At 42.0% G+C, this 12,715-nt stretch overlaps 1 protein-coding gene across 1 annotated transcript in view; it reads right to left on the bottom strand.

Annotated features, from left to right (window-relative positions):
- The window catches only part of LOC110522355 (pleckstrin homology domain-containing family G member 1), a 130,822-nt gene extending 121,620 nt beyond the window's left edge, over positions 1 to 9,202 (bottom strand). Inside the window, exon 1 of the mRNA XM_036976025.1 lies at positions 8,970 to 9,202. Coding sequence (XP_036831920.1) covers positions 8,970 to 9,069 — 100 coding nt within the window. The 5' untranslated portion in view covers positions 9,070 to 9,202. The remainder of the gene's footprint in view (positions 1 to 8,969) is intronic.
- Between the last annotated feature and the right edge of the window lie 3,513 nt (positions 9,203 to 12,715).

Raw genomic sequence — 12,715 nt, 5'->3', positions numbered from 1 at the left:
CAAGCCATCCTCTACTACACATAGACCTTCAAATAATGATGCCTGCCTTCTTGCTCCCTGAATTAGCCTATTGAGTACACTACAGTTCACCCACAGGGTATTTCAGTCTCACCGAGTAGATGACTTCTGACCTTTCAGGGTTGAATTTACATGGCCATACCACCACCCTTTTGGGATGAACAAGAGGCAAGTGTATAGACACACCCTTGTCAAGGCCATCACAAAATGCACACACCATGCACGGGCACGAACACACCTCAAGAAAGTTTAAGATCTGCAGATTGTGTGTTTGTAAGCGAGAGTGTGTGTACAATTTCAAATACATTTAAGAGTTGCAGTTGTAAAAATTTGCCTCGTCAAAAATTGTTGTTTAACAAGGGAAGTATTTAGGTAGGCTAATCATCAAGGTATGTATTAAAGTATTCGCAAAGGTAGCGATTTGAGACGGTAGAAGAATGGCTACAACTTTCTCTAACCATGTCATTTTGTGACACGTTTTTACTGTAAACCCTTCCTACATGCTATAAGTGTTAGTTGGTATTGTATAGAACACACACACTTATTTTTTTCCTCAACAAAGAAAACAGTCACTAACCACAGATTTGACATAACGTTAAATAAAATGAGTTAGATGTGTCTGAACCTCTTCAGTACTGTAGTCACCTCTGACCAGTGAATTCCAGCCATGTCAGGGCAGTGTGAGCTCTCACCTCAAGACTAAGGGACCACCCACTGGTGGACGTCTGACTGCCGTCAATTTCACACGATTCTACGTGTACTCTCGGCTGGCAAACACTACCGGTGTGTCCATGCCTTAAAAGTGCATCAGACTGAAGTTTCCACCAGTAAATCGACTCCCCCCCCCCCCTAACAGCTACCATATGTACACACACACACACACTATAGGTTACAGGATGCAATCTTTCCAACAAGTCAGTTTGTCAAATTTCTGCCCTGCTAGAGCTGCCCCGGTCAACTGTAAGTGCTGTTATTGTGAAGTGGTAACGTCAAGGAGAAACAACAGCTCAGCCGCGAAGTGGTAGGCCACGCAAGCTCACAGAATGGGACCACCGAGTGCTGAAGCATGTAAAAATCATCTGTCCTCGGTTGCAACACTCACTACTGAGTTCGTTGAGAGCTTCATGAAATGGATTCCCATGGCTGAGCAGCCACACAAGCCTAAGATCACCATGTGCAATGCCAAGCGTTAGCTGGAGTGGTATAAAGCTCGCCTCCATTGGACTCTGGAGCAGTGGAAACGCATTCTCTGGAGTGATGAATCACGCTTCACCATCTGGCAGTCTGACGGACTAATGTGGGTTTGGCGGATTCCAGGAGAACGCTACCTGCCCGAAAGCATAGTGCCAACTGTAAAGTTTGGAGGAGGGGGAATAATGCTCTGGGGCTGTTTTTCATGGTTCGGGCCCCTTAGTTCCAGTGAAGGGAAGTCTTACACGCTACAGCATACAATGACATTATAGACGATTCTGCACTTCCAACTTTGTGGCAACAGTTTGGGGAAAGCCCTTTCCTGTTTCAGCATGACAGTGCCCTGTGCATAAAGCAAGGTCCATACAGAAATTATTTGTCAAGGTCGGTGGAAGAACTTGACCTGCCAGCCAGACCTAAACGCCCAATGTCAGTACCCGACCTCATAATGCACGTGGCTGAATAGAAGCAAGTCCCTGCAGAAATGTTCCAACATCTAGTGGAAAGCCTTCCCAGAAGAGTGGAGGCTGTTATAGCAGCAAAGGGGGGACCAACTCCATATTAATGCCCATGATTTTGGAATGAGATGTTTGACGAGCAGGTTTCTAAATACTTTTGTTCATATAGTGTACAAGTTTCATACTAGCACTCAGCTTTGTCGGTTAAAACGGAGACTTCCCTGCTTTCTGGAGCTTGAGACTCCCTCAGTGTGTGTGTGCGCATTGTATTTAAAACTTTGTATGGCTGCAGGGGCAGTATTGAGTAGCTTGGATGAAAGGTGCCCAGAGGTGCCCAGAGTAAACTGCCTGCTCCTCAGTCCCAGTTGCTAATATATGCATATTATTATTAGTATTGGAATAAAAACTCTGAAGTTTCTAAAACTGTTTGAATGATGTCTGTGAGTATAACAGAACCCATATGACAGGCAAAAACCTGAGAAGAAATCCAAACAGGAAGTGGGAAATCTGAGGTTGGTCGATTTTCAACCCAGCCCCTATTGAATACACAGTGGGATATTGGTTATGTTGCACTTCCTAAGGCTTCCACTAGACGTCAACCACCTTTAGAAACTTGTTTGAGGATTCTACTGTGAAGTGGGACCGAATGAGAGAGGAATGAGTCAGAGGTCTGCCAGCAGTGATGCGCTGGTCACACAAATTTCACATGAGAGGTATCTCCCGTTCCTTTGCTTTTCTGAAGACAAATGAATTCTACGGTTGGAATATTATTGAAGTTATGTTAAAAAACATCCTAAAGATTGATTCCATACATAACAGAAGCAACGCGCTTCATGACTTTGGATTGGTTTACCAAACGTGCTAACAAAAGTAGCTCTTTGGACATAAATGGACATTATCGAACTAAATCAAACATTTAAATGTGGAACTGGGATTCCTGAAAGTGCATTCTGATGAAGAGCAAAAGGTAAGTGAATATTTACAATGTTATTTATGACTAATGTTGACTACCCAATATGGCAGATATCTTTTTGGCTGCTTTGTTGTCTGAAAGCTGTACTCAGATTATTGCATGGTTTGCTTTTTCCGTAAAGTTTTTTTTATATCTGTCATAGCGGTTGCATTAAGGAGAAGTGTATCTATATTTCCATGTCTAACAATTGTATTTTCATCGACATTTATAATGAGTATTTCTGTAAAATGATGTGGCTCTCTGCAATATCACCGGATGTTTATGGAACTAGTGAACGTAACGCACCAATGTATACTGAGATTTAATATAAATATGCACTTTATCGAACAAAACATATATGTATTGTGTAACATGAAGTCCTATGAGTGGCATCTGATGAAGATCAAAGGTTAGTGATTCATTTTATCTCTATTTGTGCTTTTTGTGACTCCTCTCTTTGGCTGGAAAAATGGCTGAATTATTCTGTGACTTGGCGGTGACCTAACATAATCCTTTGTGGTGCTTTCGCTGTAAAGCCTATTTGAAATTGGACACTGTGGTGGGATTAACAACAAGATTACCTTTAAAATGGTATAAGATACATGTATGTTTGAGGAATTTTAATTATAAGATTTGTTGGTTTGAATTTGGCGCTCTGCACTTTCACTGGCTGTTGTCATATCGATCCCGTTAAACGGGATTGCAGCCCTAAGAAGTTAAATCAGGGCAAGGTTCTGTATGTAGGTGATCTGAATATAGGCCCGTGGGTAAAGAGCTCAGGTCAGTTGGTAGTCATGCATCTCTAGATCATGTCTTTGGAGCAGTTTAACCGTCAACACGTTCAAAAATGTCACAACAGTAAACGTCTTCATCTCTGTCACTATAAGATAAAAAGGTTTAGAAGGTATTTACAGACTTTATCCTGCGGAAAAAAAACAGTTAATACTCAGGTATTAAAATACATTTTTAGCTTGTTGGGAAAAACCTGTTTAAAATGAGGATGAAAGAGAGCGAATGACAAACAGTGCAGTTAAATGTTATTGCAGTAGCCTTATGACAGCAAGCTGTTCTATAGTGGACAATGATTTCCGTCAGTCCTTATGACAGCATAAATACTTCAATTATTGACACAAAGCTCCCTCCTGCAGGGACATTCCAGACTCTAGGCCCCCAAAATAATTTGCTCTCCAAAAGGAAATCCTGGGATGTTTGTACGGGGGATGAGAGGGGGGGACAAACCCTCCCTCTAGCAGTGCAGTGCTCAGCGCTCGTACACAACAAACCAAAAATATAAATATCAGCAAGCGCCGAGCAGTGTCCAACAGGTCCCTGCCTGCCCCTTTCTGCCTCCAGTTTGGGCCACGGAAACAGTGGTTGGACAAATGCGTGTGGGTCAGACGACAGAGTTTCCATAAAGAGCAACAGGAAGCAGCACTCACAGCAGATGTCCCCTTATCAAGGCTGCAGGTGACCACTACAACACACACACACACACTAACAAACGTTAATGCAACACACAAACAAAACAAACACCCTCCTGTCCATAAACTGTCAATCTTTACCTCCACATCATTATTATTACACAATCTGGTTGCTATGGAGAGTGAGTAGCAGGGCCATGAACCAAGTCACACTGATTTGCATGTTGGTTAAGGGCACACTTTGCATTGAGGCCCTTTTGCATGCAAAGTCCCGACAGGAGCAAAGGAAGATGGGTGTTCTCTGCTTCAAATGACACCAGAACCTTCAGTGCCTGGAGCTTCCAAACTGATATCAGCCATTTAGTCTTCAGATGAATGGAATTAATTAGAGGGGTATTAGTACGGCCTTTACATTCTCACAACATGTCTCAAATTATAATGCTCTGTACACAAGTCAGTGTGTGAGTGCATGCATAAGTGTTTGCATTCATGCATTTTGTGTTGTGTGCAATAGCCAAAATGTCTGATTGTGGCAAGGAAAATGACGAGCTCAAGTTCAAGCTGAACGTCTTGCTTGTTGGCACAGCTCACTTCCTTTTCCTGTACGGCAAGCAGGAAAGGCCATTCAGCTGTGCAGGAAGACAAACACAGGCCAGTTTGACAGGGCCAATTTGGTGTTTTCCTCATCAGCAAGGACAAACAGCGAAGCCCCCCCCCCCCCCCCCCCCCCACCCACCCCTTTCTGGCTTAAAACACACACACACAGTGCTCTGGCTAGGCGCAGAGATATCTTAAATTAGAGATATCTTACAAAAGTTCACTTCCTCATCTTGTTGCTCCTATTTTCTCCTAAGAGATAGAGAGAAAAAAACTTCCACAAACTGCTGAAGTCATGGCTTTGCCTGGAACAGACAGGTGTGCGGAGACTGATTTCCTCCTATTCAATACCAACCATTCCCCAACACACAAAACATCACAACACAGGCAGTATATTCTATCGTATTAGAATCAAATATAAAGTCAAATCTTAACCTTAATGCGCAGACAATTTCTCGCTTGTGTCTTTTTGCCAAGCAAAACTTTTCGTGGAAGGTACAACGCTGCGCAGACCCCTCTCATACATTAAACGTTGTTGAGATATGTTGAGTTCTTCTTGTAGGCGTATTTGGCAGGGAAACTGAAGCGAGCTCTATAGCCTATTGCCGGTTTCTGAGTCTTTTATTAAGGAATGTGAAACAATGTGTGTTTGTTGCTTTTCATTAAATCATGCATAGCGCTTATTTTTTTACCTAAAATAAGTTTGTTCATATGGGCAGAATATTATCTACAGGCTATAGCATACCAAATGTTGATCCGTTATGAAAATAAAACAGGTAAGGAGAGTGAAAAAAAAAAACAGATCCTGAAAAGTACAGATGTTTGGAAGTTTCAATTATACTCGGTCACATGACTAGCCTATAGAAATGTAAACATTGTGAAGTTAGGCTATAGTTACTTACGCTCTATGATTTAAGGGACTACATAGTCAATTTGTAACTGGGCTCTCACCATCAATGTCATCATCATTAGGCTATTCACATAATTCAAATTGAATCAACTCACATGCACAACTCAATCCCCATCATGTATTAATTGATATAGGTGAGGAGACACACATTGGGTCTAACAACCAAGATCTAGGACGGTGGTCACCAACCGGTCGATCGCCGAGGTATTCGATCACCAAACTATGATGTAAAAATTAAAAACGTAAAAAAATATTTTCAGTGTAGTGCTGTTGGCGGTAGGTGAACTTGATTCAGCTGCCCTAGCGCCGGGAAGGCAAAGCGTTCCCATTTTTAACCATTTCATGCGTCTGAAAGGCTGGTTACGGCTCACATCAACACAATCCTCCCAGAAACCCCAGATGACGTAATCTCTATTGCACTGCCCTTTCCCACCTGGACAAAAGTAACACCTATGTGAGAATGCTATTCATTGGCTACAGCTCAGCGTTCCAACACCATTTGTGCCCTCAACGCTCATCATTAAGCTAAAGACCCTGGGACTAAACACCTCCTCCTGCAACTGGATCCTGGACTTCCTGACGGGCCGCCCCCAGGTCGTAAAGGGTAGGTAACAATTAGGGATGCACAATAAAAATACAAAAAAAGGAAATACAATAAAGCATTTACAAATAAATGTAATTAAATTGTTTTATTTTTTAAGTTACATTTTTTTTTTACATTTTATTTATTTATTTAAAAAAAAAAAAAAAAAAAAAAAAAAAAAAAAAAATCGGTGAACATATCGGAATCGGACGATGTTAGCTAAAAATGGCAACATCGGTATCGCCCAGTTCGTTTAACGCCAATGTTAAAAACCGATGTCAAAGCTGTCATGCATACCTACAGTGGGGCAAAAAAGTATTTAGTCAGCCACCAATTGTGCAAGTTCTCCCACATAAAAAGATGAGGCCTGTAATTTTCATCATAGGTACACTTCAACTATGACAGACAAAATGAGAAAAATAATCCAGAAAATCACATTGTAGGATTTTTAATGATTTTTAACTCAGGACCTCAGACTGGGGCGAAGGTTCACCTTCCAACAGGACAATGACCCTAAGCACACAGACAAGACAACGCAGGAGTGGCTTCGGGACAAGTCTCTGAATGTCCTTGAGTGGCCCAGCCAGAGCCTGGAATTGAACCCGATCGAACATCGCCCCGTCCAACCTGACTGAGCTTGAGAGGATCTGCAGAGAATGGCATAAACTACCGAAATACAGGTTTGCCAAGCTTGTAATTGAAAAAACAACTAAACCTGTTTAGGCTTTGTCATTATGGGGTAGTGTGTAGATTGATTAAATTGTTTTTTTCCTCAATTATAGAATAAGGCTGTAACGTAACAAAATACGGAAAAAGTCAAGGTGTCTGAATACTTTCCAACTGCACTGTATAACCCTTAACAGCAAAGCTTCACAATTTCTCAGGCTCAAGAAACAACAAATGCTTCCAGTGATCGCACTGGGCAACAGATCATAGTATTATACAGTAAAAAGTCAAGAAGAATAGCTCCGTTTAATCTCCCAAAGGCCATCTCCCTATTCATTCACCTACAAAAGACCCCCCACCCCCCCCCCCCCACCCCCACCCCCCCCCCACCCCCACCCATCTCTCGGCAGTATCTCTACATTCAGTAATGATACTACCCCGTGTTGGAAAATATTTGCGATATGCCTTTAGTGTCTGATGGCAGTCACAGTTGGGTCTCTTCCGTCTACAGTTTGTTTGAACTTGAAACACAATCTGGAACTCCTTAGAGAAGAGCGGAGATAAAAGTGTAGGGTTTCTGGGGACACACACACTAACACGCACACAACCCTCACACAAAAGCTCAATTTCAAGCTCTGCTTCCAGCAGGTTTTCTATCTGTGGTGCAGTACACAGAGGGTAGGTTGAGGATGTCATTCTGAAAGTGATAAATTAAATGTTATACAACACAGACAGGAACAGGTCCAAAGGCATGCTGTGGAAGTGGAGCCATCCCTGTAAAGAGCCAACCTAGTAACAGCTACAGAACACAATGAGGGACAGCTGTGCTCCCCTACTTCTGCCCTGCAGGCTACAGCTCAGCATAGTCTTCCCAACTTTCCCACCAGACAGTGACCACTATGTAAAAGAACAGGGAGTGGTGATAGAAGGGCTTATTCTAGATCAGGTGTTGTACATTAGAGAATAAGAGGGGTGGGGCCTGGAGAATGCAGAGTTCTTGAACACACGCTCCCGTCCACCTACCTCCCATCCTCCCCCCACCATGTGAAACGGTCACAAATCACTGGAAGCGCACCCCCCTCGTATAAACCGAGCACGTCATTAGAGCACCAGTAAATCACTAGGGAGGTGTCACTGGGAGTACTGGGGGATCCAGCCTGTCCCATCACCAGTCAGGGTGTAGCTTTACTGAGTAGCAAACTAAGGGGGGGGGGGGGGGGGGGGTGTGTCACTTCCTCTCTGGTTACATTCTCACGAGAATTAAGTGCCAGTGTAAACACCTGCACCCTGGCCTGAAGAGCTGTAGGGCTCCCTGTGCAGGTGGTGCTGTATCCCAGTGGTGTGACAGGCAGGTTTCCTTCTCTTCGTATCCATTAATATACAAAGACTTGATAGGTGTATTTTATGTTGATGAAACCTATCCAATCACTTTACAAGCCAGAGGTGATGAAGGAAATGTATGGTTACTCAGGCCTGGTGCTATGTGTAGGATTTCTTTCTGATCTGTTATGCTGATGAAATCACCTCTAGCACTCTTCAGAGAAAGCAGAAAAGGCCATTTCTCTGCAAATCTTGTCAATGGTACAAAAATTGACAATATTTCCACCACAACAATAATCAATAAACTATGTATGTCATGTACATAAACTACCCTTCTGAATCCAGCACCAAGTATTATTACATTAACACACACAAAGCCAACAAACCTATACTGCACATGGCACCCAACTCCCAGTCACAAATTGTTCCTGCACATGGTCAGCAAAAGGTACCCATGATCAATTCCGCTGTATAGCCTTCAGTGTTCCATGACAATTCCTGGGATGTTAGGGAAAACAGGGTGTTGATCTAAATCTTCAATGACAGACCCTCTGGACATAAACTCAACATAATAACCATGTGTGTAACTTTAACTTGTCTTTGTGTACATTTCAAACACACCCTTGGAACGCGCCTCGAAACGTTTTATCCACATGCAGAGCGGACTGGCTATGACGATAATTCAGACGCCTGCAAGAATGTTGAGATGAAGTGTCAATCATCTAAACGTCACTGGGTCCTGATGAGGCAACTAGCGATGTCTTCATAGGTTCAGAACAGTGAAAAAGTTTAATGTCTTTCCCCAATCATGTACAGAATGGCATTTCAGATTAAACACGTATTCGGCACTTACTTGCTTTCTTTGACGCTTTGAAAGGATTTGACCGTCCTAACCTTCGACATCCTGTCCGTGAAAAAGTATTCACTCTCACCGGAGAGAAGCTGTTCTTCATTGAGCTTCCGTTTACCTGCAAAACTTCTGTAAACAACCGCCAGCAGCGACGCTCTGAGGAAACAACAATGTTTTTTCATCAAATGAATTGGCCATTTTCATGAATAGAAGTTCATAATCAAGGTATGTACTTTGACATGTAACGTTCCTTTGAATACGCGCATGCGTACATTAATTATTTGCAGGTGTCAAGCTCAGGGGTCACGTGTGCTGAAGGAACGCGCTTCAATTAAAGATCCAAATAGGTCCTAGGTCCACTGTTTCAAATGCAGCCTTATTCAATCATTCATGTAGCCTACACCCAAAGCTGAATTTTTTTTTTTAAGTCTAGATACCATCCTTGAATTGGCATTCTTGTTGTATTCCATTTCTTTCCAATAATGATTCACTTGATATTTTATGATTTATTCAGGACATTAAATAATATCAAAAGGTTAAAATATAATGGGGAAAGTACAATCTGGAGTTCAACTAAACAAGAAATAAGGACCAAAAATGACATTACATTATTGCTTGCTGGTATGAGTGGCTTTTCCATTTCTTCCATTTATGAAACAAACCTTTCTTCCCAGTGACATCACTTGAGCCTCTGGAATGCATTTAACTCAATGTAGGAGATGTGGACACAAGATAAGACATAGATCCAGAGGGCTTCAACATGGCATCACAGTAACGTCTGATTCCTCTGATGTCTAGAGAGAGTATTTTATGACAAGGTCTCTTCATTTTAGAATTGATGACACTTCCACTTCTGTATAAGGACTTTGTGACATGTAAAAAAGGGTTTTATAAATCAATTTGATTGATTGACTTATATATTGTTGTTTTTCATATTTTTCTATTGTTTGTGTTCCACTTCACCAGTCGCTCAATTGTGATTACATTTTGCTCAAAAGATCACGAATATGGATATGACATTTTCTGTAATGTTTACCAGTTCTAAGTCCCCCTGAAGAAGTCAATGCTATACTGCATTTGTAATTGTTATCAGTTCAAAAGTTAGATGGCTAGTTTTGGACTTTGGTATACAGAGGTCAGTAATACACTACCACAATGCCCCAAACCAACCCCCAAGCAGAACTGGTTAGCCTCAGTTCATGGCCAGTCCATTGGGGCCATCCATCCATGTCGCGCCTAAGGGTGTGTACTAGATTACATCGACGGAGCATTACATTAAATAAGTGGAACTGGCTGGGGGTACTGGAGGAGAGTTTCGGAAAACCCTGAGTTAAGAGGACCATCCATGTTGAGCCTGAGGGCGTGTTGAGGCTTCAGTAATTCCAACTGTCACTAGGCACGGGCAGAGACGGACACACCAATTACATCAATGAGATTCTCAATGGTCCTATGTAATCGTATAGACAGACGGTCTTTATTGAGTTCACACTACTGTGCCATCACATTACCACTACGTTACTACACATTGCTACTCTTCTGTCTGAGTGTTATCATTCATGTGAGGTACATGCTCATTTTGAATGTACACAGGAAAACTGTCCTATATGATCTCGGTGTTTTCAGTGTTTGTGGTTGGCCTTGTCAAATGCACAAACAGGGGATGAACCTAGGAAAGGTATTTTGTCTTTTTCATTTCCAAAGCAAAAAAAGTAAAAACATTAAACCAAATGATTGGAACGTATTATATTAGCAAGTGCATCATGCTTTTATTCCATTGTTCCTTTGTTTGGCCTAAAAGATGGGTTACGTAGATAATCAAATGCACCCACATGAATTTAGAATGATGACAGCAATGCTGTCAATAAAATCAGATATAAAAAAATTTGAATCTATTTGATTAGATATGCAGTCTAGGTACATTGCTAAAGTCATTGCACAATGGAAGAAAAACATGATGGTATTGTAAGATGTGCTCCCTCTCTGGCCTCTAGGTGACCGGGCTGCTCATTATGGCACACATCTGTCACCTTTGTTACACGCACCTGTCACCTTTGTTACACGCACCTGCGCGTCATCAGACTCACCTGGACTCCATCACCTCCCTGATTACCTTCCCTATATACAGTTGAAGTCAGAAGTTGACATACACTTAGGTTGGAGTCATTAAAATTCAACCACTCCACACATTTCTTGTTAACAAACTATAGTTTTGGCAAGTCGGTTAGGACATCTACTTTGTGCATGACACAAGTAATTTTTCCAACAAATGTTTACAGACAGATTATTTCACTTATAATTCACTGTATTACAATTCCAGTGGGTCAGAAATGTACATACACTAAGTTGACTGTGCCTTTAAACAGCTTGGAAAATTCCAGAAAATGATGGCATGGCTTTAGAAGCTTCTGATAGGCTAATTGACACAATTTGAGTTAATTGGAGGTGTACATGTGGATGTATTTCAAGGCCTACCTTCAAACTCCGTGTTTCTTTGCTTGACATCATGGGAAAAATCAAAAGAAATCAGCCAAGACCTCCAGACCTCCACAAGTCTGGTTCATCCTTGGGAGCAATTTCCAAATGTCTGAAGGTACCACATTCATCTGTACAAACAATAGTATGCAAGTATAAGCACCATGGGACCACACAGCCGTCATACCGCTCAGGAAGGAGACGCGTTCTGTCTCCTAGAGAGGAACGTACTTTGGTGCGAAAAGTTCAAATCAATCCCAGAACAACAGCAAAGGTCCTTGTGAAGTTGCTGGAGGAAACATGTACAAAAGTATCTATATCCACAGTAAAACTAGTCCTATATTGACATAGCCTGAAAGGCCTCTCAGCAAGGAAGAAGCCACTGCTCCGAAAGCGCCATAAAAAAGCCAGACTACGGTTTGCAACTACACATGGGGACAAAGGTCATACTTTTTGGAGAAATGTCCCCTGGTCTGATGAAACAAAATAGAGCTGTTCAGGCCATAAGAACCATCGTTATGTTTGGAGAAAAGGGGGGATGCTTGCAAGCCGAAGAACACCATCCCAACCGTGAAGCACGGGGGTGGCGGCATCATGTTGTGGGGGTGCTTTGCTGCAGGAGGGACTGGTGCACTTCACAAAATAGATGGCAACATGAGGTAGGAAAATTATGTGGATATATTGAAGCAACATCTCAAGACATCAGTCAGGAAGTTAAAGCTTGGTTGCAAATGGGTTTTCCAAATGGACAATGACCCCAAGCATACTTCCAAAGTTGTGTCAAAAGGGCTTAAGGACAACAAAGTCAAGGTATTGTAGTGGCCATCACAAATCCCTGACCTCAATCCCATAGATCATTTGTGGGCAGAACTGAAAAAGTGTGTGCAAGCAAGGAGGCCGACAAACCTGATTCAGGTACACCAGCTCTGTCAGGAGGAATGGGCCAAAATTCACCCAACTTATTGTGGGAAGCTTGTGGAAGGCTACCCAAAATGTTTGACCCAAGTTAACCAATGTAAAGGCAATGCTACCAAATACTAATGAAGTGTATGTAAACTGCTGACCCACTGGGAATGTAATGAAAGACATAAAAGCTTAAATAAATCATTTTGTCTACTATTATTCTGACATTACACATTGTTAAAATAAAGTGGTGATCCTAACTGACCTAAGACAGGGAATTTTTACTAGGATTAAATGTCAGGAATTGTGAAACACTGAGTTTAAATGTATTTGGCTAAGGTGTATGAAAACTTCCGACTTCAACTGTATGTCAC

This window comes from Oncorhynchus mykiss, chromosome 4, assembly GCF_013265735.2.
Source record: "Oncorhynchus mykiss isolate Arlee chromosome 4, USDA_OmykA_1.1, whole genome shotgun sequence".
Taxonomy (NCBI): domain Eukaryota; kingdom Metazoa; phylum Chordata; class Actinopteri; order Salmoniformes; family Salmonidae; genus Oncorhynchus; species Oncorhynchus mykiss.
This window is presented reverse-complemented; position numbering and strand designations above follow the sequence as displayed.